At 44.0% G+C, this 26336-nt stretch overlaps 2 protein-coding genes across 2 annotated transcripts; both read right to left on the reverse strand.

Moving 5' to 3' along the window:
* Positions 1-7: 7 nt before the first annotated feature.
* Positions 8-14454, reverse strand: CEL (carboxyl ester lipase). The gene is made up of 11 exons (XM_034404379.3): positions 14281-14454; positions 13326-13476; positions 12049-12171; positions 10897-11094; positions 9788-9918; positions 8935-9042; positions 6829-6946; positions 4862-5048; positions 2658-2861; positions 1566-1763; positions 8-289 (listed from the first exon to the last, which is right to left on the reverse strand). Exons 1-11 carry the CDS (start codon positions 14344-14346, stop codon positions 94-96), a joined length of 1680 nt encoding a protein of 559 aa, XP_034260270.2. The 5' UTR covers positions 14347-14454; the 3' UTR covers positions 8-93.
* A 1229-nt stretch (positions 14455-15683) lies between these two features.
* Positions 15684-26067, reverse strand: GTF3C5 (general transcription factor IIIC subunit 5). Its single transcript, XM_034404373.3, has 11 exons — positions 25790-26067; positions 23978-24194; positions 23360-23558; positions 21110-21305; positions 20486-20590; positions 19785-19899; positions 19159-19239; positions 18666-18763; positions 17680-17762; positions 16891-17033; positions 15684-16552 (listed from the first exon to the last, which is right to left on the reverse strand). Exons 1-11 carry the CDS (start codon positions 25982-25984, stop codon positions 16398-16400), a joined length of 1587 nt encoding a protein of 528 aa, XP_034260264.2. The 5' UTR covers positions 25985-26067; the 3' UTR covers positions 15684-16397.
* Positions 26068-26336: the final 269 nt, after the last annotated feature.

Raw genomic sequence — 26336 nt, forward strand, 5'->3', positions numbered from 1 at the left:
ATTTCCATAGAGTGAGATCTGTTTATTGGATTCTCGTTTCACATACAAAGAGCAGCAGAGACACACGGTTCGGGGTTCTCTGTTTGTTTTTTCTTATTCCTGCTTCGCTGCGATTCGGACGTTGGGGAGCTGGCGGTAAGCCACGTTCCAGAAGTTGACGTAAAGAGCGCGCAGGCCTTGTTTCACTGACTCGTAGTTGATGTTGTGGTTGATATCGAGGTAGAAGGCGCTTTCGTTGTTGTAAGGCACCCAGGCGATGGGGACTTTGGATACTCCTTGGTTCGGGTCTCTGATGGGGAGAGGAATACACACTCAGACGAAAAAAAAATATCACACCAGCTTATTGGTTTGTGTACGCGACACGGAAAAGAAACTAGAGCCTCCTTCCCGACAAAGGCAGGTTCAGGATCCTCCGAGCTGATGTTTTCTAGGTTGAGGATACGACACTCTTGGCTTTTTAGCTTTTTTTTAGGGTACCTGTTGTCGAAAGGGTCCTGGAAAAACCTTCCAAGGGGGGCACTGAGAACTTTCTAGGGCACCCATTCTGTCTGTGTATCCATCCATCCATCCATCTGCCTTCCCTACTTTTTTTTTCTATCTATCAATCATCTATCTTTATCCATCTATCCATCTATCTATTTTTCCATCTTTCTATATCTATCTATCTATCTATCTATCTATCTATCTATCTATCTATCTATCATCTATCTTACTTTACCCATCTATTCATCTTTCTATTTTTCCATCTTTCCATCTTTCCATCTCTATCTATCACCTATCTATCTATCTTTATCCATCTATTCATCTATCTATTTTTCCATCTTTCTCTCTCTTTCTATCATCTATCATCTATCTTTATCCATCTATTAATCTATCTATTTTTCCATCTTTCTCTCTCTCTCTATCATCTATCTTTATCCATCTATTCATATATCTTTTTATTTTTCCATCTTTCTATCTATCATCTATTCATCTATCTTTCTATTTTTCCATCTTTCTATCTCTCTCTCTCTCTCATCTAACTTTATCCATCTATTGTCTATCTTTCCATTTTTCCATCTTTCTATCTTATCTATCATCTATCTATCTATCTATCTATCTATCTATCTATCATCTATCTTTATCCATCTATTATCTATCAATCTATTTTGATCTTTTTCTATCTTATCTTTCTATCTATCCATAACTTCTCTATACTTTTATCTTTATCTTCTCTGTCTATTTATCTCTATTTCTTTCTTTCTTGTCTGTCTATCTTTCTCTATATCTTGATCTTCCTTTTCTTCCTTCTCTCTCTCTCTCTGTTTCTCTGTCTCTCTCTCTCTTTATATGTTTATCTTCTATATTTTTATCTTTTCTGTCTATGTCTGTCTGTATATCTATCTCTATCTATCTATCATCATCCATCACGTATTATATTTAAGAACTACAATAAAGCCTTAAAAAATTATGTAGCATTTAAAAGAGGAACATTAAAAATGGTTTAAAAGGCGGGGGAGCGAAGGTTTCCAGAGCCCTAACTAGCTCCTTGGCTGTGTGCTCTACTCTGAACCCCAAATTCTCACCCAGTTCTGGCGAAGTTGGTCCAATAAGCAATCATGGCTTCGGAGAGCTTCCTGTGCCGGGCCTTGTAACCCAAAGGCGTAGCAAACGGTTTGCCGAAGACGTACTGAATCTCATCGGCGTGATCCGCCCCTACCCAACTGGGGTAGACGGGCATTCGCGAGGCCTCGGAGAAGAGATAGCTGTAGGTCTTGGCAGTTCTGGAATGAGCAAAGCAGAAAGTTGGATGGTAAGATAAATAAGAACGATGACAGCTAGTCCTCGACTTACGCCCACAATGGAGCCCAACGTTTCCGTTGTTAAGCGAGGCATTCGTTGAGTTTTGCTCCATTCTGACGACCGTTCTTGCCCCAGTTGTTAACGTGAATCACTACAGTCATTAAGCTAATCACATGCTTATTAAGTGAATCTGGTTATCCCAATGACTTTGCTTATCAGAAGGTCGCAAAAGGGGGACACTGCGACGGGCGTAAATATGAGTCAGTTGCCAAGCATCTGGATTTTGATCATGTGATCATGGGGATGCTGCAACGGTCGTAAGTGTGAAAAACGGTCCTCAGTCACTTTTTTCAGCGCCATTGTAACTGAGCGGTCACTGAACCAACGGTTGTAAGTCGAAGATTTCCTGTCAGCGATGGAACGGCTCCCATCGCCGGAGGTTTTCAAGAAAAGATTGGACAACCATTTTTCCAGAATGATAGGGTCTCAAGGGAGTGGTGCGGTGGCCTAGAGGTGACACTCTCGCCTCACAATCAGGAGGCTGTGAGTTCGAACCTAGGTAGAGGCAGATATTTCTCTCTGTGGGCACGATGAGAATGTATCTGCTGAACAAAACTCCGCACTGGTGACAGGAAGGGCAGTGGGCCAGTAAAAAACACTCTGCTAGCTCCATTCAGTTGCCCAGACTCCACCCCTCCCACAAGGGATTATGGGGTCGTTAAAAGATGATGATATAGAGTGGTCTGCTTGAGCAGGGGGTTGGACTAGAAGACCTCCAAGGTCCCTTCTAGATCTGTGATTCTTTGAGAGGCCCAGCCGTCAGCAAGACATGCTCCACACGAACGAGGGACCCCTCCGAATCCTTCGTCACTCACTTGGCGTTTTCTTGATGCAGCTGAAGAGTTTGCTGGGTAGGAACCAGGAAGATATAATCCGTCTCCAGATCCACCACTGTTCTCTTCATGACTTCTTGGTCTTCCGTGTTGCTCCACATCTGTGTGTACACGGCGTAGGCCGCGTCGGCTCCTGCAGGGCCCTTCTCTACCGTCAGTCCCTGAATTAATCGGTAGACGTTTTGCCTAAAAGAAAAAAAAAAAAAGAAAGGATCCATCATCACATTTATCTATCCCGTTTTAGGAACAATTGTTCCGACGGTCAGGAAATTCCTCCTTCGTTCTAGGTTGCTTCTCTCCTTGGTTAGTTTCCATCCGTTGCTTCTTGTCCTGCCCTCAGGGGCTTTGGAGAATACGTCCCAAGATCCTATCCCCGTGATGGGGAACTTATGGCACGCGTGCTGGAAGTGGCACGCAGAGCCATCTCTCTGGGCATGCAAGCTATCCCCTGTTGCTCTTCCAGGTTCCGGAACGCCGGACAGCTGGTCTTCACGCGAGCGGGAGTGCCAGAAATGGAAAGAGCAGTCTCCCAGTGCACACGCGTCCACAGGGGAGATTATTTTCCGGTTTCTGGAGCACTCGTGCGCACCGGGTGACTGCTCTTTCCAGGAAAGGGAAGGGAAGGGAAGGGAAGGAAAGGAAAGGAAAGGAAAGGAAAGGAAAGGAAAAAGAAAAGAGGGAAAGGAAAGGATAGGAAAGGAAGGAAAGGAAAGGGAAGGAGGAAAGGAAATGGAAGGAAAGGAAAGGAAAGAAAAAAGAGGGAAAGGAAAGGAAGGGAAAGAAGGAAGGGGAAGGGAAGGGAAGGGGAAAGAAAGGGGAAGAAAAAAAAAAGTAAAGGGAAGGGAAAGGAAAGGAAAGGAAAGGAAAAAAGTAAAGGGAAAGGAAAGGAAAGGAAAGGAAAAAAGGAAGGGAAGGAAAGAAAGAAAGGAAAGGAAAGAAAGAAAGGGAAGGAAAGGAAAGGAAAGGAAAAAAGGAAAGAAAGGAAAGGAAAGGAAAGAAGGAAGGGGAAGGGAAGGGGAAAGAAAGGGGAAGAAAAAAGAAAAGAAAAAAGTAAAGGGAAGGGAAAGGAAAGGAAAAAAGTAAAGGGAAGGGAAAGGAAAGGAAAGGAAAAAAGGAAAGGAAGGGAAGGAAAGAAAGAAAGGAAAGGAAAGAAAGAGAAAGGAAAGGAAAGGAAAGAAAGGAAAGGAAAGGAAAGAAGGAAGGGGAAGGGAAGGGGAAAGAAAGGGAAAGAAAAAAGGAAAGGAAAGGAAAGGAAAGGAAAGGAAAAAGAAAAGAGGGAAAGGAAAGGATAGGAAAGGAAGGAAAGGAAAGGGAAGGAGGAAAGGAAATGGAAGGAAAGGAAAGGAAAGAAAAAAGAGGGAAAGGAAAGGAAGGGAAAGAAGGAAGGGGAAGGGAAGGGAAGGGGAAAGAAAGGGGAAGAAAAAAAAGAAAAAAGTAAAGGGAAGGGAAAGGAAAGGAAAGGAAAGGAAAAAAGTAAAGGGAAGGGAAAGGAAAGGAAAGGAAAAAAGGAAGGGAAGGAAAGAAAGAAAGGAAAGGAAAGAAAGAAAGGGAAGGAAAGGAAAAAAGGAAAGAAAGGAAAGGAAAGGAAAGAAGGAAGGGGAAGGGAAGGGAAGGGGAAAGAAAGGGGAAGAAAAAAGAAAAGAAAAAAGTAAAGGGAAGGGAAAGGAAAGGAAAAAAGTAAAGGGAAGGGAAAGGAAAGGAAAGGAAAAAAGGAAAGGAAGGGAAGGAAAGAAAGAAAGGAAAGGAAAGAAAGAAAGGAAAGGAAAGAAAGGAAAGGAAAGAAGGAAGGGGAAGGGAAGGGGAAAGAAAGGGAAAGAAAAAAGGAAAGGGAAGGGAAAGGGAAAGAAAAAAGGAAAGGGAAGGGAAGGAAAGGAAAGGAAAGAAAGAGAAAGGGAAGGGAAGGGACGGAAAGGAAAGGAAAGGAAAGAAGGAGAAAAGAAAGGAAAGGGCAATAGCAACAGCCCTTAGACTTATATACCGCTTCACGGTGCTTTTACAGCCCTCTCTAAGCGGTTTACAGAGTCAGCCTCTCGCCCCCCAACAATCTGGCTCCTCATTTTGGTCCTCAATCTGGGTCCACCTCGGAAGGACGGAAGGCTGAGTCTACCTTGACCCTGGTGAGATTCGAACCGCCGATCTCCCCTCCCCCAGTGCCCCACCATCTCTATTGGCCTGCCCCTCCTTACGGGGTGATCTTCGCTAGGGGACGGTTGATGGCCGGCAGGTCCATGCCGGCGAAGAAATGCCCGTCCATATCGTTGAATCCGATGAGGTAGTCCACATCCGCCGCGTTGGCAAAGAGGTTCTTCGGGTCATCAGGGATGAAGTCTCCATCCACCACCGGGCTGAAAGCTAGATAATGGACCAAGGGATCTGCAGGGGAAGAAGACAGACAGCAAATTCCCATCAGTTCGGAGAGAAAGCCGGTGGCTCTGAAGGGGAAGATGAGGTGGAACAAGAGCCGACAGAGATGGAGAGGCGGCTCCGTTGGCCTTGGAGGAAACTGGCGAAGGGCAGAGTCAGTCCAGGCAAGGCTTTTCTGAATTAGTAAGGTCTGCAGACAGAGCCTTGGTAGTACAGGGGTTTAAGGCACCCTGTTATTAAGCTTATTAAGACCAGCTGCCTGCAATTACTGCAGGGTTCGAATCTCGCCAAGGCTCAGGGTTGAGTCAGCCTTCCATCCTTTCTAAGGTAGGTGAAATGAGGACCCGGTTTGTGGGGGCAATAAGCTGACTTTGTATAAATATACAAAAGGATGAAGGCTATTGCTTAACGCATTGTAAGCCACCCTGAGTCTCCGGAGAAGGGCGGCATATAAATCAAATTTAAAAAAAAAAAGAGTGAGCTGAGAAGAGAGCAAGAGTGCAGAGTTAGAGTGCAGACTACTTCTGCTGTTTGCCGGCTGCCTGCAATGTGGCAGTTCAAATCTTGCCAGGCTCAAGGTGGACTTCCTTCCTTCCTTCCTTCCTTCCTTCCTTCCTTCCTTCCTTCCTTCCTTCCTTCCTTCCTTCCTTCCTTCCTTCCTCCTTTCCTCCCTCCCTCCCTCTCTCATTGGGAGTAAGAACTGAGCTGCAAAATCTCTTGGCTGACTCCTTCCTTTCCTTCCTCATTTCTCTTCCCTTTTCCTATCCGGTTACTTTCTTACTTTGTTCTTCTTTCTTTTCTTCTTTCATCCCTTTCTTCTTCCCTTCCCCTTCCCTAAGCATATTATCTTCCTTCGTTCGTTCCCCCTCCCTCCCTTCCCTTTCCCTTTCCTAAACATCTTCCTTCCTGCCTTCCTTCCTTCCTTCCTTCCTTCCTTCCTTCCTTCCTTCCTTCCTTCCTTCCTTCCTTCCTTCCTTCCTCCTTCCCTGTCACTGCGTTATTTCCGTATCCACCCACATTCCTTCACTTGCTTCACACACTCTTTCCTTTGTTCTCTTTCCAGCAAGGTCCGGCTGAGATAGCCGGCAAGAATTACTTTCAAAAATGTAGCAATTAACTTTTCTTAGTTAGTGAGGTGTTTTATTTTCTTTATAACAAATAAATGAGTTTTATTAGAAACCTTTCTTCGCGTTTCTTTTTCAGAATATTGCAAACAAGGAGGAGACACGATTCATCTCCTCTAATTAAACCAGGGTCATTAGTCCCAGAGCCAAACATGGGATTAATAAATGCCCTGACATTCCCTCCCTCCCTCCCTTCCCTTCCCTTCCCTTCCCTTCCCTTCCCTTCCCTGGTGTGCAGTGGTTAGAATGCAGTTTTGCAGGCTAACTCTGCCAAGTTCAAATCTCACCAGGCTCAAGGTTGACTCAGCCTTTGCTCCTTCTGAGGTGGGTAAAACGAGGACCAAAATTGTTGGGGGCGAGAGACCGACTCTGTAAACCGCTTAGAGAGTGCTGGAAAGCACCGTGAAGCGGTATATAAGTCTAAGGGCTATGGCCTATTGCTAAATCTGTGGCTGTAGATCGGGGCTCTTCAACTTGGCCAACGTTAAGACTTGTGGACTTCAACTCCCAGAATTTCCCAGCTCGTGGAGCACTGTGGAGCCCTCCTTTCAACCCTGAGCTACAAATATTCTCCTTTATTGGAAGCTCAACTCTTCCTTTGGGTTGGCTTACGAAACTCTTCCCACCCACGCCCAACCCCGACACTCTTCCCCACTCCGTCTTACAGCGCAGGTTGGTGACTTCCATATGGTAAGCGAGGGTCAGCGCCTTCGGATCGGTAACTCGGAGGCAGTTGGCCAGGACGGTTGTGTTGTCTGTCCGACAGCCCACTTTATGCGCAATCTGGAAAGGCGGAATCTGTATTTATTCGGCTGCCGGAGAGACTGATGTTCACAGGCAGTCCTCGACTTACAACGGTTCGTTTAGTGACCAAAGTTACGACGGCACCGGAGGGGGAAAAAAGGGGAGACTTGGGAACCTTAGCATCCCCATTCAAAAATCGATCAATAAACAATTCAGATAAACGACTCACATTTATGACGGTTCGCAGTGTCCCCTGGGGGGGAGAGGGGATGTCACGCGATCCCCTTTACGACCGTGTGGCTAACTTAACAACGGCAGGGGATTCCCTTAACAACAGTGGCGGGAAAGGTCCTAAAATGGGGGCACACCTCACTTAACCGTCTCACGTAGCGACAGAAAAGTTGAACTCAATTAGGGTCATAAATTGAGGATGCCCTGTAAACATCTTGCAAAGGAAATGGAACTGGAGCTGATTGTTTCTTTTTTTTTTTCCCTCCCCAGCTAGATGGAATTAAAAAAGTCCAGGGAAATGATGAAAAATCAAATTTAATAACCTATTAAACAGAGGAGTAAGCATAAAACTCAAAGTTACAATTGGATTAGCTCTGCAAGGGAAGAGTCCGTTTTCAGAGTCCTGCTAAAAGCAGGCAGGACTATGACCAACTGAATCCTATGGGGAGGAGCTATTCTATAGGGCAGGGCAGTGGTGGAATTCAAAATTTTTTACTACCGGTTCTGTGGGCGTGGCTTGGTGGGTGTGGTGAGGCTTGGTGGGCGTGGCAGGGGAAGGATACTGCAAAAATATCCATTCCCACCCCACTCCTGGGGGAAGGATACTACAAAATCTCCATTTCCACCTCATTCCAGGGGAAGGATACTGCAAAATCCCCATTCCCATCCCACTCCAGGGGAAGGATACTGCAAAATCCCCATTCCCTCCCCACTCCAGGGGAAGGATACTGCAAAATCCCCATTCCCTCCCCACTCCAGGGGAAGGATATTGCAAAATCCCCATTCCCACCTCATTCCAGGGGAAGGATATTGCAAAATCTCCATTCCCACCTCACTCCAGGGGGAAAAGATACTGCAAAATCTCCATTCCCACCCCACTCTGGGGCCAGCCAGAGGTGGTATTTGCCAGTTCTCCAAACTACTCAAAATTTCCGCTACCAGTTCTCCAGAACCTGCTGAATTTCACCCCTGGGGCAGGGGCTGAAACAGAGAACATCTGGGTCCCATAAACTGACCCTCTTTAATTGATGGGGCTCAAAACATGTCCGATCTCTTTTAGGGCAGTCAGAGGTTAACTGGGGATGTTCCTCAATTCCTTCAGGACCTTTGCATGAAGGTCTTTATAGGTGACCTTGAAGCACATTTAGATGTCTACTGAAAACCAGTGGAGGTCACGCAGTAGCAGTGTCAGGTGAGTGTACTCCGAACTAGTTGTGCTGCTGTGTTATGGACCAGAGGTGGCTTCTAGGTGAATTTCAAGAGCAGCTCAAGGTGTCGGGTGTATTGTAACAGTCCAGATTACACCGAGTAGGGCCTCCTGGTCCAGGAACGAATGCAAGATGTACTAGGACAAAGATCTTCCAAGTCACGCCTCCAATCTGCTATTCTATCAGGATCTGGGAATCTAGGAGGACCTCAAATTGTGCGCCGACTCCATCAAGGGACTGTCCAACCCTATCCAGGACTAACTATGGAAGATCTCCAGAGCTAGGTGGCCCCACAATCCATAACCATCTGAATGACTCCATTTGGGGAGAGAGATTTCAAGGGGCAGGAGCCACTCTTGACTTGAGGAACATCTCAGTCTTCATCTCTAATGGGCCAATGGTGGTCTCTAGGACCAGTCTTTGAAGATCCCACGGGGAACAGCTGTTCCACTCCCGCCTTCTAGCTTCCCCAATCCACTTTTACAAGGGGAACATGGACAGAATCTTAGGAAAACCCCACTGAACTTCCACCAGCATCACGCAATATAGAAGGAGGGAATCCCCAAGAATGTGTAGGTTCTGCTTTACCTTGATAGCCCAGTATAGGGGGTCTTTCTGGATGGCCCAAGGGCATAGACCGACTCCACTCTGGCTGATGGCCCGTTTCATCAAACCTTTGCTGTATGGTGACAGGGTCTACGTGCAGGAAAGAGAGAAAGCTTTGGAACTCTACGATTTCAATTTTAGTAGAGCTGGAATTCCTAGGAAACGAATTCCAAACAAATCTGGTTGAGAAGGCTGGAGACATAAACCTAACTAGGAGAATATTTGTAGCTCAGGGTTGAAATGAGGGGTCTTTGGTGCTGTCTGAGCTTGGTGATTTTTCTTGCACTAGCACTGATGTTGTTACCTAATTGGGTCATGAAATGTCAGCAAGAAAAACACCAAGCTCAGAGTTTCTATACATAGATAGAAAGTCCCACTCCCTTTTAACTTTGATGAAGTTATCTAATTGGGTCATGAAACATCTGCAAGAAAACCAAGCTCAGATAACATCAAGGACCCCTCATAAACCTAACTATTCCTTTCAGGAATCATGACTTGATTCCCAACAGACAAAGCAAGACGCATTCCCACAACGCACGAATCCCAGAATTGAATTAAACACGGACTTTGGAATTAACCTAGTTCCAAAGGAGTCTACTAGCTGGGTTGACATAGGAGGCAACGCAAAATTAGGATCATGCATAAATGGTGGTTTGCTTTGAGGAGGTTTAGCAGGCCATGGGAAAGCCAGTGACAATGAAGCAAGCATCTTTTTGATGTCTTAAAAGGTGGTCCTATTTGCCTTGGGTCTGCCGCCAAGAATTCACCCCACATTTTCAAAAAGTCCTTAGAAACACCCGCTACTAGGCAGCCGAGAGTCTTCCAACATCCTCACCTGTAAGGAGACGCTGACAGCGCCAGCAGATTCCCCGAAAATTGTGATGTTGTCAGGGTCTCCTCCAAAATTTTTGATGTTTCTCTTGACCCAAGCGATAGCCATGTGTTGATCTTTGAGGCCATAATTACCTAGAAGAAGAAGAGGAGGCGGAGGAGAAGAAGAAGAGGAGGAGAACATGATGAAGAAGAGGAGGAGAGGAAGAGGAGGAAGAGGAAGATGAGGAGGAGGAGGAGGAGGGAGAGGGGGAGGGAGGAAGGGGAGAAGGAGAAGAGGAGGAGGAGAACATGATGAAGAAGAGGAGGAAGAGGAACAAGAGAAGAAGAGGGAGGAGGGGGAGAAGAAGAGGAGGAGAAGATGAAGAGAGGAAGAGGAAGAAGAGAAGGAGGAGGAGGAGGAGAGGAGAACATGATGAAGAAGAAGAGGAGGAGGAGGAGAGGAAGAGGAGGAGGAAGAGGGGGAGAAGGAGAAGAGGAGGAGGAAAACATGATGAAGAAGAGGAGGTGGAGAGGAAGAGGAGGAAGAGGAAGAAGAGAAGAAGAAGAGGGGGAGGAGGGGGAGAAGAAGGAGGAGGAGATGAAGAAGAGGAGAGGAAGAGGAGGAGGAGGAGAAGGAAGAGAAGAAGGAGAAGGAGAAGGAGAAGAAGAAGAGGAGGAGAGGAAGAAGAAGAGGAGGAAGAAGAAGAAAACATGAAGCATTAAGCAACCACTGTTCTCTCTCTCTTATGAAATTATTCATGCTTTATTATTAATCCAAGAAAGGTAGTGGTGAAGGCACCAGGCTAGAAACCAGGAGATTGGAAGTTCTAGTCCTACCTTAGGCATGGAAACTGGGTGGCTTTGGGCCAGTCCCTTTCTCAATTAAGGAGCGGGCAAAGGCCAGCTCTTCCTAAAAATCTACCACCACCACCGCCGCCCCAAAAACTGCAGGAATTTTTCGATGTCATTTGTTCAGGAGTCCAGATGGATCGATGGACAAATAAATGGAAACCTTGCTACTAAAAGTCACGAATTAAAAGTAACTGAAAACTAAAACAACGATGCGCAATCGTAAGATCTTCGTCTGACGACGGACGGAGAAGAGCAAAATTCTCCAAGAGCTGAACTTACCTGGAAGAGCTGCGTCTCCAGTACTTAGGAAACCCAACGGGCCAAGCCGGTAATTGAAGGTCACCACGATCACCTTCCCGCGGCTGGCAATTTCCTCCCCGTCGTACAAATAATTATTCAGGAAGTTGGCCCCCTGTCCACCTCCCCAGATGAAGGCCCCGCCGTAAATCCAGACCATCACCGGCAAGTTGGTGGAAACTGAAGCACAGGGAGAGATGGCAATGCAAAGAAAAACATGAAGCGGACAAGAAACAAGTTTCGACTCTGCCTTGAATGAGAATGTCCAGATCAATCAATCAATCAGAATATAGATTCAAGGGACCTTGGAGATCTTCTAGTCCAACCCCATATATCAGATCAAGCAGGTTCTGACCAGTTCTGGAGAACCGGTAGTGGAAATTATGAGTAGTTCGGAGAACCGGTAGTAAAAATTCTGACTGGCCCCGCCCCCATCTATTCTCTGCCTCCCGAGTCCCAGCTGATCCGGAGGAAATGGGGATTTTGCAGTATCCTTCCCCCGGAGTGGGGTGGGAATGGAGATTTTACAGTATCCTTCCCCTGCTACGCCCACCAAGCCACGCCCACAGAACCGGTAGTAAAAATTTTTTGGAACCCACCACTGAGATCAACCTGCTGAACTTCAGCAGACCAAGAAATGCAGTTGGCTACTTGAAAAAGCTAACCACGGATCTTCAAATGTTGACTGGAGGCCATGTCAAGTAAGCTTTATCTCATTGGGTATCACATCTGATGCAGGGGTGAAAATCCAGCAGGTTCTGACAGGTTCTGGAGAACCGGCAGCGGAAATTTTGAGTAGTTCGGAGAACCGGCAAATACCACCTCTGGCTGGCCCCAGAGTGGGAAGGGAATGGGGATTTTACAGTATCCTTCCCCTGGAGTGGGGAGGAAATGGGAATTTTGCAATATCCTTCCCTTGCCACGCCCACCAAGCCACACCACGCCCACCCAGCCACGCCCACAGAACCAGTAGGAAAAAAAATTTGGATTTCACCACTGAGCTCCAGGCATAGTCTGGGTTTCCAAAACAAGACACTTCCTTGGTTAACTCGTTTCCTGGAAAGGCAGCAACCGAATAAGGAGTAAAAAAAAATAAAAACGATGGGCGAATTCTACGTTCGAGCGTAACCTTACCCTGTTTCTTCCCTTGAGGGACCCAGATGTTTAGATACAGGCAATCTTCAGAGCCACGCACCTCTTTCTGGGTGAGAGTAGATTGCATGCAACGTTTTTGATATTTGTTAGCCTGAAGCGTGCCTGAAGGACAAAAAAATGCCACAGGATTGGTTGTGTTATCACTTAAGGCGAAGTGGGCAATCTCAAAAGTCTGATCTATAACCACCTCCCACGTCAACACAGTTTTTAGAGCCATCAAATCGGGTGGTGGAGGTCTCTACTCGTATTTTTAATTCCTGGATACCAATGCAGACAGAATAACAGAGTTATATTTCTGGAGGCAGGTCGTTCCACTGGTTAATTGTTCTCACTGTCAGGGAATTTCTCCTTAGTTCTAAGTTGCTTCTCTCCTTGATGAGTTTCCACCCGTTGCTTCTTGTCCTGCCTTCGGGTGCTTTGGAGAATAGCTTGACTCCCTCTTCTTTGGGGCAGCCCCTGAGATATTGGAAGACTGCTATCATGTCTCCCCTAGTCCTTCTTTTCATTAAACTAGACATACCCAGTTCCTGCAACCGTTCCTCGTATGTTTTAGCCTCCAGTCCCCTAATCATCTTGGTTGCTCTTCTCTGCACTCTTTCTAGACGAGTCTCAACATCTTTTTTTATAATATGGGGACCAATATCCCAAGTCTGGTCTTACCAAGGCTTTATAAAGCAGTATTAACACTTCACCTGATCTTGATTCTATCCCTCTTGTTAATTCAGCCTGGGATTGCATTGGCTCCTATTTAAGTGATTGTCTGCTAGGGCTCCGAGATCCCTCTCGGAGTTGCTACTATGGAGTCCCACTTATATTTAGACCCTATTGTTGACGTGCAATGATCTAGTCCTAATCCTAATTCTAGAGGACAGAAGGAAACGCAGAATTGATTTTTCAAATCCACACGTTCGGAATAGATCCACACACACCCCTTCCACAACTTTCTAGTCCTTAAGGATGCAAAAGGAGATTTAAAAGTGTGTCTCTCCTTTTGCCCCGTTCCTCAAATTTACCAACCCTGGAAGCTCCCTCCTCCCCCACAACCTGGATGAAGGATGCCAAATCACCCACCCAAATGTAGGATTGTAGAACATCCAGACATTCATCAAAATGGAACAGACACCTAAACCGTTTAGGGGTCAAGAAAGAAATTTCAGTCTTTTTATTCAAGACGCCCCAAGTGATTTCCTACAGTAAAATTGTTATCGGTTTAAAAACAGAAGTTAATTCAATTTAAGGCGTCTTTTCCATCTTACCTGGCCAGCCGGGGTGAGGCTGCGGGTCTTCTAAGGTCTTGGTGGGGGCACCAAAAGGGATTCCTTTGAAGGTATCCATATAATCTCCAAAAAGGCCCAGTTTTTTGTTGACGCCTTCCACAAACCCACCTTCGGTGTATACGATGCCCAGCTACACTCGTGCCACAAAAGGGAAGAAGCGTGTGTTAATTCTTCCATCAAGAAAGACTAAACAGAACAGAATAACTGAGTTGGTAGAGTGTAGAGTAGAGTAGAATAGAATAGAATAGAACTAGGATAGAGGAGAGCAGAGCAGAGCAAAGTAGAGTAGAGTAGAATAGAATAGAATAGAATAGAATAGAATAGAATAGAATAGAACTAGGAGAGAGGAGAGCAGAGCAACGTAGTGTAGAGTAGAGTAGAGTAGAATAGAATAGAATAGAATAGAATAGAATAGAATAGAATAGAATAGAACTAGGAGAGAGGAGAGCAGAGCAACGTAGTGTAGAGTAGAGTAGAGTAGAGTAGAATAGAATAGAATAGAATAGAATAGAATAGAATAGAATAGAATAGAATAGAATAGAATAGAACTAGGAAAGAGGAGAGCAGAGCAATGTAGTGTAGAGTAGAGTAGAGTAGAGTAGAATAGAATAGAATAGAATAGAATAGAATAGAATAGAACTAAGAGAGGAGAGCAGAGCAACGTAGTGTAGAGTAGAGTAGAGTAGAGTAGAGTAGAATAGAATAGAATAGAATAGAATAGAATAGAATAGAATAGAATAGAATAACAGAGTTGGAAGAGACTTTGGAGGTCTTCTAGTCCAACCCCCTGCTTAGGCAAGAAACCCTACACCACTTCAGACAAATGGTTGTCCAATCTCTTCTTAAAAAACTTCCAATTTTGGTGAACTGTTGGTGAAATGAACTGTTGTAAGTCAAGGACTACCTCTACATCCCTTAGTTAGCTGAAAGTTACCTTGGCGGCTCCTGCTGCCTCCAGGCAGAAGAGGACAGCAAAGCCCAGAACGGCCCAGCGATCCATGGCGACGTCCGATTGGGCCGCTACGTTCCAGACGGATGGCTTTATAGCTCAGGTTCAGCCCGATATCTACGGCAACCCAAGGGCATCGCAGCCCCAGCTGAAAAACTGCTGGACTGGTTTCCTTGCCACCTGCCAAGTTTTGCAGGGAAATATCCAAGATAAATCCAGCAAGTGGGGAAAAAAAACTTATCTTCCCCTTTGAGGTGCAGCTGGTGCTTTCACACGGTTCGGCCCCCAGCCCTGACAAATAACAAACAAAACTCTCACTTGGAGACCGAGGATAAGATTAGAAGAACCAGGATAATGGATAATGGACACCTAACATCAGAAACGCCATCAAAAAAGCACAACGAAGAATGTTCTTTCTGCGCCAACTCAGGAAGCTCAAACTGCCCAAGGAGCTGCTGATCCAGTTCTACAGAGGAATGATTGAGTCTGTCATCTGCACCTCCATAACTGTCTGGTTTGGCTCTGCAACCCAACAAGACAGACACGGACTTCAGAGGATCATTAGAACTGCAGAAAAAACCATGGCTACCAACCTGCCTTCCATGGAGGTCCTGTATACTGCAGGAGTCAAAAAGAGGGCTGGGAAAATATCTACAGACCTCTCGCATCCTGGACGTAAACTGTTTCAACTCCTACCCTCAAAACGAAGCTATAGAGCACTGCACACCAGAACAATGAGACACAAGGACAGTTTTTCCCCGAACGCCATCACTCTGCTCAACAAATAATTCCCTTAAGTCTGCATTACTATTAATCTTCTCATCGTTCCCATCACCCATCTCCTCCCACTTATGACAGTATGACTGTAACCTTGTTGCTGGTATCCTTAAGATTTATATTGATTGTTTCCTAGTATGATTCGATTGCTTATTTGTACCCTATGACTATCATTAAGTGTTGTACTTTATGATTCTTGAGGAATGTATCTTTTCTTTTATGTACACCGAGAGCGTATGCACCAAAGACAAATTCTTTGTGTGTCCAATCTCACTTGGCCGATAAAGAATTCTATTCTATTCTATTCTGTTCTGTTCTGTTCTGTTCTGTTCTGTTCTGTTCTATTCTATTCTATTCTATTCTATTCTATTCTATTCTATTCTATTCTGTTCTATTCTATTATTCTATTCTATTCTACTCTACTCTACTCTACTCTACTCTACTCTTTCTATTCTCAGCTGTTACAATAAAATAGGTTTGTTTGGGACTAATTGTGTCTTGTAATGACAAAGTAAGCCTAGGTCACAACAGCTATTTCCAAATTGGATTTTAAAATAATGTCTCTCCGAGTTCCTTTTAAGTGTCCTATAAACAAATCTCACTTAAAACTATTTTGAAGGCACCAATCTCTTTTATTTGCACTCGAGCTGAAAAAGAAATCTCTTTATCGCTATACAAAGGAGTGAACATTTCTTACACTGCCCATTTGATGTCCCACAAAACTCCAAACGATTGAATCACAGATTTCTTTTTCTCAAGGCGTCAGAAAAGAAATTCCAAGTGACTATTTTATTTGAGAAGGACAGGAACAACTTCAGTCCTCGTAGGAATGAAATTATAATTTTGCCTGCTGTTGTTGAAGGCCTGAGATAACCATATGGCCTTGGTTGGAATTTCAAGAGTGTGGCCGATCCAGAAGAAGACTCCAGGAGACGAAGTTGACGGACGTAGATGGGCTTTGGCCCTCGATTGCAAAAAAATGCTAAAATGCCAAAGAAATTCCCCCAAAATTAGAGTCTCATATCTACATTTGAATCCAATGATGGAAGGACGGCTGCATCGAGGAAGCGACAAAAAACCCAACTATCGCTGAGCTCTTTAGGAAAGATATTTAGGAAAGAGAGATTATTTAGGAAATGCAACGTGTTGTGTTGGTGAGTTGATTGGGTTGGCGCGTTGGTTGAGTTGATGGGTTCATTGACTCATTGGTTGGATTGATGGGTTTCTTCCTTTCTTCTGTCCTTCCCCCCTGCCCCCTCCCCCAAAAAGAGCAAAACAAATTCCTCCCCCCCCAAGAACCAGTCCAGCCCACCAGCCCCATCACATTAGACGTAGTCAAGAATTTCGGTCTCCATTTCATTTTCACTCCCGTCCGAAGGCTTGAAAACCTCTTCCTCTTCCTCCTCCTCTTCCTCTTCTCCAGATTCAAAAGTCAGCTGCTCTTTGCCCTCTGTGGCACTGGACGGGTTTCTGAACAGAGCTGAAACAGACCAGAGAAAAAGGAATTACAAATGAGAAGCAAAAGGCTCAGAAAACCCCATTCGGATAATTCAGCATGAATTAATATGGGATCTGGCACTTTTGAGCATCTCGTGGCCAGCAAAGACAAGATTCCAGAATTATGGGGGAAAACACTAAGAAATGCAAAAGTGTTTTTTATTAAAAGAAGAAGAAGAGAAAAGCTGCATGGGTGCCATTATTACAGGTAGACCTCGAGTTATGACCATCATGGGGCCTGCCCATCGCAATCGTGACTCGTGACGGTTATAATACAGGTGACCAACATACCTGGACTTACCAGCCCCATTTCCCCCTCACCTGGCCTTTGAGATCGGATTATCTGCCTTATCATCAGCGACATGGTGTCCCTCAACTCATCATTGGTCTTTGGAAGACACCAGCCGTCCCGCTCCGTACAAGCCGCCTCCATGTTGTCATTTCGATGGATGATCTTCTGCAAGCTGAACAGAAGCCAAATTTCAGAGCGGTTCTTCTCGGCGCAGAGAATCGGACAACCAAATTGTGAAGCCAGGGAATAGTCCTGTTCTGACAACCAAGCTCAGGAGAAACGTGCCTCCTAGATGGACCAAGCCACGACTGTCATTAGCACCGTTTCTTGGAAAGCTATAGCTAACCAAGATGACCTAACTGTTGCTAGGGTACACTTGTGACTTGAGATGCTTGGTTGAGTACCCTCAAACATCTGGCAAAGCATCAATTGTCTTTCTAGAGTCAGGATACACTTGTGATGAGATGCTTGGTTGGGTGCCCTCAAACATCTGGACAAAGCATCAATTGACTTTCTAGAGTCAGGATACACTTGTGACTTGAGATGCTTGGTTGGGTGCCCTCAAACATCTGGCAAAGCATCAATTGTCTTTCTAGAGTCAGGATACACTTGTGACTTGAGATGCTTGGTTGGGTGCCCTCAAACATCTGGACAAAGCATCAATTGACTTTCTATAGTTGCAAAGCAAAGGATGTCCAAGCGTATACACAGATTGGGTTTCAACCACAGAAGAGCTGCACAAAGGAAACAAGATTTTGACTAAAACGCAAGATGGATTTTAACAGCTTAAAATTAACAGGTCAATGCAAATGCTGTACCTTTCCACTTTCAAATCACACAGCTGGTAGAACATCTGTCGATAAGGGGGCAGAGACCCTTCCTCAAAGGTATATATGGAATCCTAGGAGAAGGAGAAGGCAAAGAATCAGAGGCAGGGTTGGACCAAATCCTATCTGAATTTTGGATGCCTTCTGTACTACCAATTGCTACCAACCTGCCTTCCATGGAGGACCTGTCTACTGCCCGAGTCAAAACGAGGGCTGTAAAAATATTTACAGACCCCTCGCATCCTGGACATAAACTGTTTCAACTCCTACCCTCAAAACAACTCTATAGAGCACTGCACACCAGAACAACTAGACACAAGGACAGTTTTTCCCCGAACGCCATCACTCTGCTCAACAAATAATTCCCTCAACACTGTCAAACTATTTACTAAGTCTGCACTACTATTAATCTTCTCATCCTTCCTATCACCCATCTCCTCCCACTTATGACTGTATGACTGTAACTTTGTTGCTGGTATCCTTAAGATTTATATCGACTGTTTCCTAATATGATTTGATTGCTTATTTGTTCCCTATGACTATCATTAAGTGTTGTACCTTAATGTATGATTCTTGATGAATGTATCTTGTCTTTTAATGTACACTGCGAGTGTAGGCACCATAGACAAATTCCTTGTGTGTCCACTTGGCCAATACAGAATTCTGTTCTGTTCTGTTCTATTCTATTCCACTTTTCTTTTCTTTTCTCTTTTCTTTTCTTTTTTTTTTCTGTTCTGTTCTATTCTGTTCTGTTCTGTTCTGTTCTGTTGTGTTCTATTCTGTTCTATTCTATTCTCCCAGTTGAGGTACTTTGGTTAAAAAAAAAAATCGCCCTCCAAAATATGGGGCTCAATTGCGGTCGTAAGCCTTATCTTGGAATCTTCGGTAAATCTAGATCTCCCAAAAATTAACAAGATGTCTGAAGGTAAGAACTTCCCGGTATGGCCAGGGGGAGGAGGAGGAGGAGAAGGACTTACCTTAAGTTTGTATTTGCTCATAAATGGTGATTTTGCACCTGATGTTCCAGATGTGCTGAGCCCCTGTTTTAAGTCTTGGATGCCGAGGCCGTGATTTCCTGAAAGGGATACGAGGGGATGATCTCAATTTCTTTAGGATAACATCATGGGGGGTGGGTGGGGGGGAAACCCTTGCAAAAGAGGTTGCCGAACGATGACTTAGTGATTCAATCAAATTTAATCCTCAGGCTGAGGAATTTGGGGAGTTGAAAAACACAGCTGAGCTGGGGTGACGGCTTACTGTGTGCCACCTCTGGCAAACATGCTATAGGTTCGTCATCACGGCTATAGGGTCTCCTGCTCCAAGAAGACCTCCAAGGTCCCTGAAGTACATCCTAGCTTACAAGCGTTTTCTCTGTGGCGCGTCTCAAAATATTTCCAGCAGAAACGAAAGCAAGTTCATTCCTCGTTTCTTAAGGTGCGCCAAGAAATGTCCCAATTTTTAACGACCTACCTGGTTTTTTTAAAGTGATCGGCAGGCTGTAGTTGTAGGTGCTGCGTTTGGCTTTCACTGGCATGTCGTTCGGGGTGTACCCTAAAGAGACGGAAACACGATCCGCGAAGAAACACCGTTGTCAGGTTTCGATGTCATCTCAAATAAATTGCACAATTAATCTTTGCTGAAATATTCCATTTATTGAGTACGACAGATCTGGCCCCAACTTTGTCGTAGCCGATACTAACCCTCTGACCCCCAAACCCTTCCCTTTCTGTTCCCCAATTCTCATCTTCTCATTGGCCATCTTCCAAGTCAGTCTCCCCAGCTTCTGACCTCAGCCCACAGGAATGTTCCCCCTCCCATCCCATCTCCTAGGGGATATTATCTACAGAGAAAATAAGTAGGTGAAAAGTCAAGCCTTGTCTCCTCCTTTTTATGGCAGCATCAGAATGCTGACAACCGTATTGTAATACAAGCCATGGGGAGGACAGCAACAAGCGTAGTACAGTTCTCGGGGAAGCCCGGAATGATTTGGCGAGCCACGAAATCCGCCCCCCCAAAAAAACAAAAACTAAAACAGAGAGGCTGACAATAGGACTGAAATCTGGAGCAACGTTCCGGCTGCTGTTTTAGATTTTTACCATATTTCATGCCGCAGCGAATCCTGAAATCCAGAACCTGGTAGATCTTTGCTTCGGGGTGCCTCCTAGGATCGTAACCGAAACGAACCCACAGGCTTCTCCAGGGTCCCGTGAGCTAAAAGGATCATATGAGAAAAATAAAAAAGGATCAGTAACGGACTGCTAAAAAGTTAGCATCTCGGGGGTGGGGTGGGAAGAATGGCTGAGATTATAGTACAGGCGTTCTCTCCTACTTTTCAGTCGACCGCGTGATTTTTATTTTAATTTTTTTGCAGTTTTGTTGCAGTTCATCATTTCGGAATCATAAAATGCACCGAACGTTTCTTTCGTAGATACAGTACGTTTTAAAAATTTTTATTTATGATTACAATTTTTATCCTGCCTTCGTAACTTTATAAGTAACTGCAAGGTCATCCATCTGGCTTACATGCCTAAGGTGGGACTAGAACTCACCGTCTCCTGGTGATTATCCCAAAGTCATCCATCTGGCTTACATACCTAAGGCGGGACTAGAACTCACTGTCTCCTGGTGATTGGTCCAAAGTCATCCATCTGGCTTACATGCCTAAGGTGGAACTAGAACTCACCGTCTCCTGGTGATTATCCCAAAGTCATCCAACTGGTTTGCATGCCTAAGGTGGGACTAGAACTCACCGTCTTTTGTAAGAAGGTACCAAAACGTTGATAAAACAGGGACTCACCATGTAATAAGCCAAATAGGGTAGTAACAGTTTCAGTTTGTCAGGGTGGACACTGATGTTGGCTTTCACTGCATTGCGGGACCACACGGGACGAAGTTCGAAAAGCTGAAAAAGAATTCGTGCAGACTTAAAACAGCAAAACAGTGAAAATCCTGCTGGATTTATCTTTTATTTTATTTTTTCACCATGCACAATCAATTTCAAAGAAACAGCTTCCACAATCACCTTTCTGCTTTCTAATGTCACCAAAATAAACACACGACAAGACCCCGAAGGGGGAGACTCTCTGCAGCAACACAAACGTTCATTGCACTTATCACGACAACCTGACTTCAAAGGGATTTAGCAGGCAAAAGTTCAGAGCTTATCTCTCTCTCTCCTTTGCTCTCTATGCCAGCGTCGAAGCGCTGACAGGGTTTTTTTTTTGGCAATGTAATTTATCTGACGTGTCCCAAAGAGGCAAGGAAAGGCACAGAATGCCAAGCTCCGCCCTCAGAAGTAGGAACTTGCATTTTAAAAATAACACAATGCAACAAACATGTTGCATTTTCGATCCAAAGTATGCCTTGGATATTTAAAAAAAAAATTTGTTTTAAGGGAGGTTTCGAGCTTAGGCAAACTTACTTTCTTCAGCTCTTCTTCCGCTTGGTGATCCACGATGTTGCTGCAGACTTTTTTCCACGTCTGCACGGCCGCCTCCAAGGGCTTCGAGGGGACCTCTTCATCCTCAAAGTTGACAAAGATAGCGTTGTGAGGACGCCGCGCCCTGCTCAGGCCGATCAGATTCTCGCTCGACAGGGGAGGGTTGCGATAGCCTTCCCTGGAGAACAATGCAACACCGACAAAGGAAACTCAACGCGAGCTGAACGTAAAGCTTTGATTTGTCATGGACAGGCAGTCCTTGACTTACAAACAGTTCATTTAGTGACCGTTTGAAGTTACAATGCCACCGAAAAAAAAGGGACTTAGGAATGTTTATCACAAGGAGTGGTGCGGTGGCCTAAAGGTGGAACTCTCGTCTCGCAATCAGGAGGCTAGAGGCAGATATTTCTCTCTCTGGGCACAATGAGAATATATCTGCTGAACAAGACTCCGCATTGGTGACAGGAAAGGCATCCGGCCAGTAAACACTCAGCTCCATTCAGTTGCCCAAGACTCCACCCAGAAAGAGATTACAGGGTCTTTAAAAGGTGATGATGAGGAACGTTTCTCACACGTATGACCCTTGTAGCATCCCCACGGTCATGTGATCGGCAACTGATTCATATTTATGACGGTTGCAGTGTCCCCGTGAGCACGTGATTATCTTCTGGCAAGCAAAATCAACGGGAAGCCAGATTCACTTAACAACTGGGTTACTAACTTAAGAAATGCAGTAATTCACTTAACAGCTGTGACGAGGAAGGTCGTAAGATGGGCCAAAACTGACTTAACACACGTTTCACTCAGCAACGGAAATGTTGGTAAATTGTGGACTACCTGTATTCTAGCCTGACCCTCTTTTGCTTTGAGTTTTGTGTTTTTTTGTACTTTTGATTATAAACTTCAATAAAAGGTTTTTAAAAAGAACAACTGCAACCCTCACATCAAGAGCTGAAGAATTAGATTACCTAATTCAGCCTCTAAGAGGAATCAAAACCATTTCGAATGGAAAACTACAACATCAACGTTTTTTTTATAAGCCTTTGCAGGAGTGGGAAAAAATCACAGATGTTAGCCTGGGAAACCACCCAGATGTTACATTGAAGAATGGAAAAGGAACTGAGGACAGGGGCATTTGGGGGTCAATACAATGCAAAGCCCCATTGTGGCTTGATAAAAGTAGCGTTGCTGATATGAACGAGATTTTACAATTGATTGCATTTGATCCGCTCTCATTACGTTCTTCTGCCGTTCTACACGCAACGGCAAATGGAATTCAGCTCTGGCGTTATTATATATTGGAAAACTCTTCCAAATATGATGCACAAGTTTGGATTCATGCAGCTGCGTAGAAGTCATTTAAAGAGCTGTGTGGTTACAACAAGAGGGCTGTGAAAATATCTACAGACCCCTCGCACCCTGGACATCAACTGTTTCAACTCCTACCCTCAAAACGACGCTATAGAGCACTGCACACCAGAACAACTAGACACAAGGACAGTTTTTTCCCGAACGCCATCACTCTGCTAAACCAATAATTCCCTCAACACAGTCAAACTATTCACTAAGTCTGCACTACTATTAATCTTCTCATCATTCCTATCACCCATCTCCTCCCACTTATGACTGCATGACTGTAACTTTGTTGCTTGTATCCTTATGATTTATATCGACTGTTTCCTAATATGATTTGATTGCTTATTTGTACCCTATGACTATCACTAAGTGTTGTACCTTATGATTCTTGACGAATGAATCTTGTCTTTTATGTACACTGAGAGCATAAGCACCAAAGATAAATTCCTTGTGTGTCCAATCACACTTGACCAATAAAGAATTCTATTCTATTCTATTCTATTCTATTCTATTCTATTCTATTCTATTCTATTCTATTCTATTCTATTCTATTCTATTCTATTCTATTCTATTCTATCCTATCCTATCCTATCCTATCCTATCCTAACCTAAGACGGCCGTTAATTAAATCTGGCCTTCCTCATTGACTTTGCTTGTCAAAAAGTCACAAAAGGGGATTATTCCTATGATTGAAAAAATTCTTATTACTTGCCAGAATGATAACACAACTCTACTGACTCTTATCGCTTATTTACAGCCATTATAATCCACTTTACTAAAAGCTAGATCCTTGCTACAAGTAGAGACATTAGCCCACATCTCCAGAGATAAACCATTCCAATAAATATCTACTCCGTTATATCGCAAGTAAATCACCTGTGATGTGTATCTGGCCGATAGTAATAATCGATAGGAGTGTCCAGGCGTGAGAAAATGGGTGGAGGAATATAAAGTGGCAACTCGCTCATAAAAAAATCTTCTTTTTCTGGCTTGAGCATCAAGACTTTGTTATACATTGATGTTTGTTTACCGTCTGGCTCTGAATGCATCGCCAAGTATTGGAAATCAGACATACCTAGAGTGAAATTAAAGTGCACACAGAAATAGGCAAATTGGAAAGTTATCAAATTAGTTAGCCAGAATGGACAAGAACAAAAATAACAGATTTTGTACATAAGTAAGTCACTCATGATGCATTATTTTTGCTCGCTGCCTTAGTTTAAGGGTGGAGTAAACTAGAATAAACTGAAAAGGATAACACTAAAAAATTGCGAGGGAACACAATTATTCATCTGGACACAACTGTGTAATTTTCCTCTTTGAATCCACACTGCTGTGTGATACTATTCTTTGATTCATAAACTATCATGGTTGCGGGTTGTAAAAGAAATCAAGCAACTTGAAGGAAGAAAATAAATAAAAATATACATTGTGCAACAAGCAGGTGTAAGGGCTTACTTATACACAAACTCCAACCGTTTTAGAATAAATTACCTTGAAATTTATAAACGGTGGAAATGACACCAAGTATCTCCACTTCAAACTTTATTTCTTCTTCCAGACTTCCTTCCTCTGTCCGTTTCCTCCTTGTTTTCTTTTTCACTTTGAACAGCATTGAAGAGGTAGGGAAACGATTGGCACACACTGGGTGGCAGTAAGGATCTTTGGGACGGAAATACAGTTCAAGTCTTTTGCTGGGATCGGCATAAATCTAATAAGGATGCAACAGCCAATAGGTCAAGTTCCACTCCCAATGACTACAGGAAAAGAGACCAAATTATTCTATCTGAAATTAGAACTTTACTCCCAAACTCCAAATTTTAGTCCTTGGAATCCTAATGCCACCCAAATAAGAAGGACGTTTTAGAAACCTTAAATGAGTTTTTTGCTGCTAATTTTTTTTTTTAATGGATTGATGAATAAAACAGCCAAAGGAGATGGGGGGAAAATATGATGGTATAATCATTATAGTTGATAGATAGAAGGGTGGATGGCCTGTTTCCTTTTTTTCATTTATTTTTTCTTGTGTGTATGTATGTATATGTGTACACAGACATATATACATACATACATAAATACAATATATACAATTGTATAATATATACAATTGTATAATATATACAGTTGTATAATATATAATGCATACAATACATAAACCAAAATGCACACCAGAACAACTAGACACAAGGACAGTTTTTTCCAAACGCCATCACTCTGCTCAACAAATGATTCCCTCAACACTGTCAAACTATTCACTAAGTCTGCACTACTATTAATCTTCTCATTATTCCCATCACCCATCTCCTCCCACTTATGACTGTATGACTGTAACTTTGTTGCTTGTATCCTTACGATTTATATCGACTGTTTCCTAATATGATTTGATTGCTTATTGTACCCTATGACTATCATTAAGTGTTGTACCTTGTGATTCTTGACGAGTGTATCTTGTCTTTTTATGTACACTGAGAGCGTAGGCACCAAAGACAAATTCCTTCCTCCCTCCTTCCTTCCTTGTCCTTTCCTCTCTTCCTGTTCTTTCTTCCTTCCTTCCTTCCTTCCTTCCTTCCTTCCTTCCTTCCTTCCCTCCCTCCCCCCCCATACATTCAAACTAGACTTTGATGCTTGTCTGTCATATTTGTCTGTGTATGTGGGTATATGCATAATGGTTATCTTTTGAGAGCTGAATGCAACGAAATTTCATTTTAATGGATGCTGATTAGTGTACATTTAAAGTGACAATAAAGGTTCTATTCTATTTCAATTCTAATTCTAATAATTCTTTATTCTATTCTATTCTATTCTATTCTATTCTATTCTATTCTATTCTATTCTATTCTATTCTATTCTTCTATTCTACCCTACCCTACCCTACCCTACCCTTATTCTATTCCTCTCCTCCCCTCCCCTCCCCTCCCCTCCCCTTATTCTATTCTACTCTACTACCCTACCCTACCCTTACTCTACTCTACCCTACTCTACCCTACCCTACCCTACCCCACTCCATCCTACCCTTATTCTATTCCTATTCCTAATTCTATTCCATTCCATTCCATATTTTCTATTCTATTCTATTCTATTCTATTCTATTCTATTCTATTCTATTCTATTCTATTCTATTCTATTCTATTCTATTCTATTCAACATAGGCAATATATGTATGTGTGTGTAAGCCACAGCTGAATTTTTTAAAGAAAAGACTGGTATAACTGTAATTTCTCCGAGCATGTACAGAGTGCCTCTTCTGGCTCCTGCGGGTGGAGAGGCTAATGGCAGAAGGAGCGGGGGGTGGGAGAAAATCCTTACCCGGGAGACCCCCTCTTCTCCCCCCAGAGTCCTCAGGGTCTTGCCCACGTCCTGCACCACGCCGGGGAACTCCACGCACACCAGCCGCTTCTCTCGCTGCAGCTCCGAAAGCACGGGACCGCTGCCGCCGCCGCCGCTGCCCCCCGCCCCGGGGCTCCGGTCCTGCTCGCCACCCTCTACGGAGGAGGCTTCCATGGCTGGGTCGGTGCCGACGCGAAGGAGAACAGGCCGGTCCGTCCCTTAAAAGCGTCCCCCTCCCTCCCCTGGTCCCGCAGCCACGCGGCTCCAGCAAGTAAGGTTCCGAGGAAGGAGAGTTCCTACCTTGCCCGAAGCAGGAGGCGGGTGGCTGCCCTGCCTCTTTCTTTCCTCTTTCTTCTCCGACTCCCGTAATCCCGTATTTATTTATTTATTTATTTATTTATTTATTTATTTATTTATTTATTTATTTATTTATTTATTTATTTATTTATTTATTCCTTTTCTCTTTTCTCTTTTCTCTTTTCTTTCTTTCTTTCTTTCTCTTTTCTTCCTTCCTTCCTTCCTTCCT

This window comes from Pantherophis guttatus, chromosome 16, assembly GCF_059756535.1.
Source record: "Pantherophis guttatus breed Tessera chromosome 16, ASM5975653v1, whole genome shotgun sequence".
Taxonomy (NCBI): domain Eukaryota; kingdom Metazoa; phylum Chordata; class Lepidosauria; order Squamata; family Colubridae; genus Pantherophis; species Pantherophis guttatus.

Excerpts from the sequence above, each read along its gene's own strand:
- CEL (XM_034404379.3), bottom strand. The coding sequence starts at position 14,346 with ATGGATCGCTGGGCCGTTCTGGGCTTTGCTGTCCTCTTCTGCCTGGAG. Across the intron at positions 2,862-4,861 it reads CCCCTAGCGAAGATCACCCC|GCAAAACGTCTACCGATTAA; the intron begins GTAAGGAGGGGC and ends TTTTTCTTTTAG. Across the intron at positions 290-1,565 it reads ACCAACTTCGCCAGAACTGG|AGACCCGAACCAAGGAGTAT; the intron begins GTGAGAATTTGG and ends TCTCCCCATCAG.
- GTF3C5 (XM_034404373.3), bottom strand. The coding sequence starts at position 25,984 with ATGGAAGCCTCCTCCGTAGAGGGTGGCGAGCAGGACCGGAGCCCCGGG. Across the intron at positions 19,900-20,485 it reads CCTATTTGGCTTATTACATG|CTCACGGGACCCTGGAGAAG; the intron begins GTGAGTCCCTGT and ends TGATCCTTTTAG. Across the intron at positions 16,553-16,890 it reads AATCCGATCTCAAAGGCCAG|CTCTGTTCAGAAACCCGTCC; the intron begins GTGAGGGGGAAA and ends GGTCTGTTTCAG.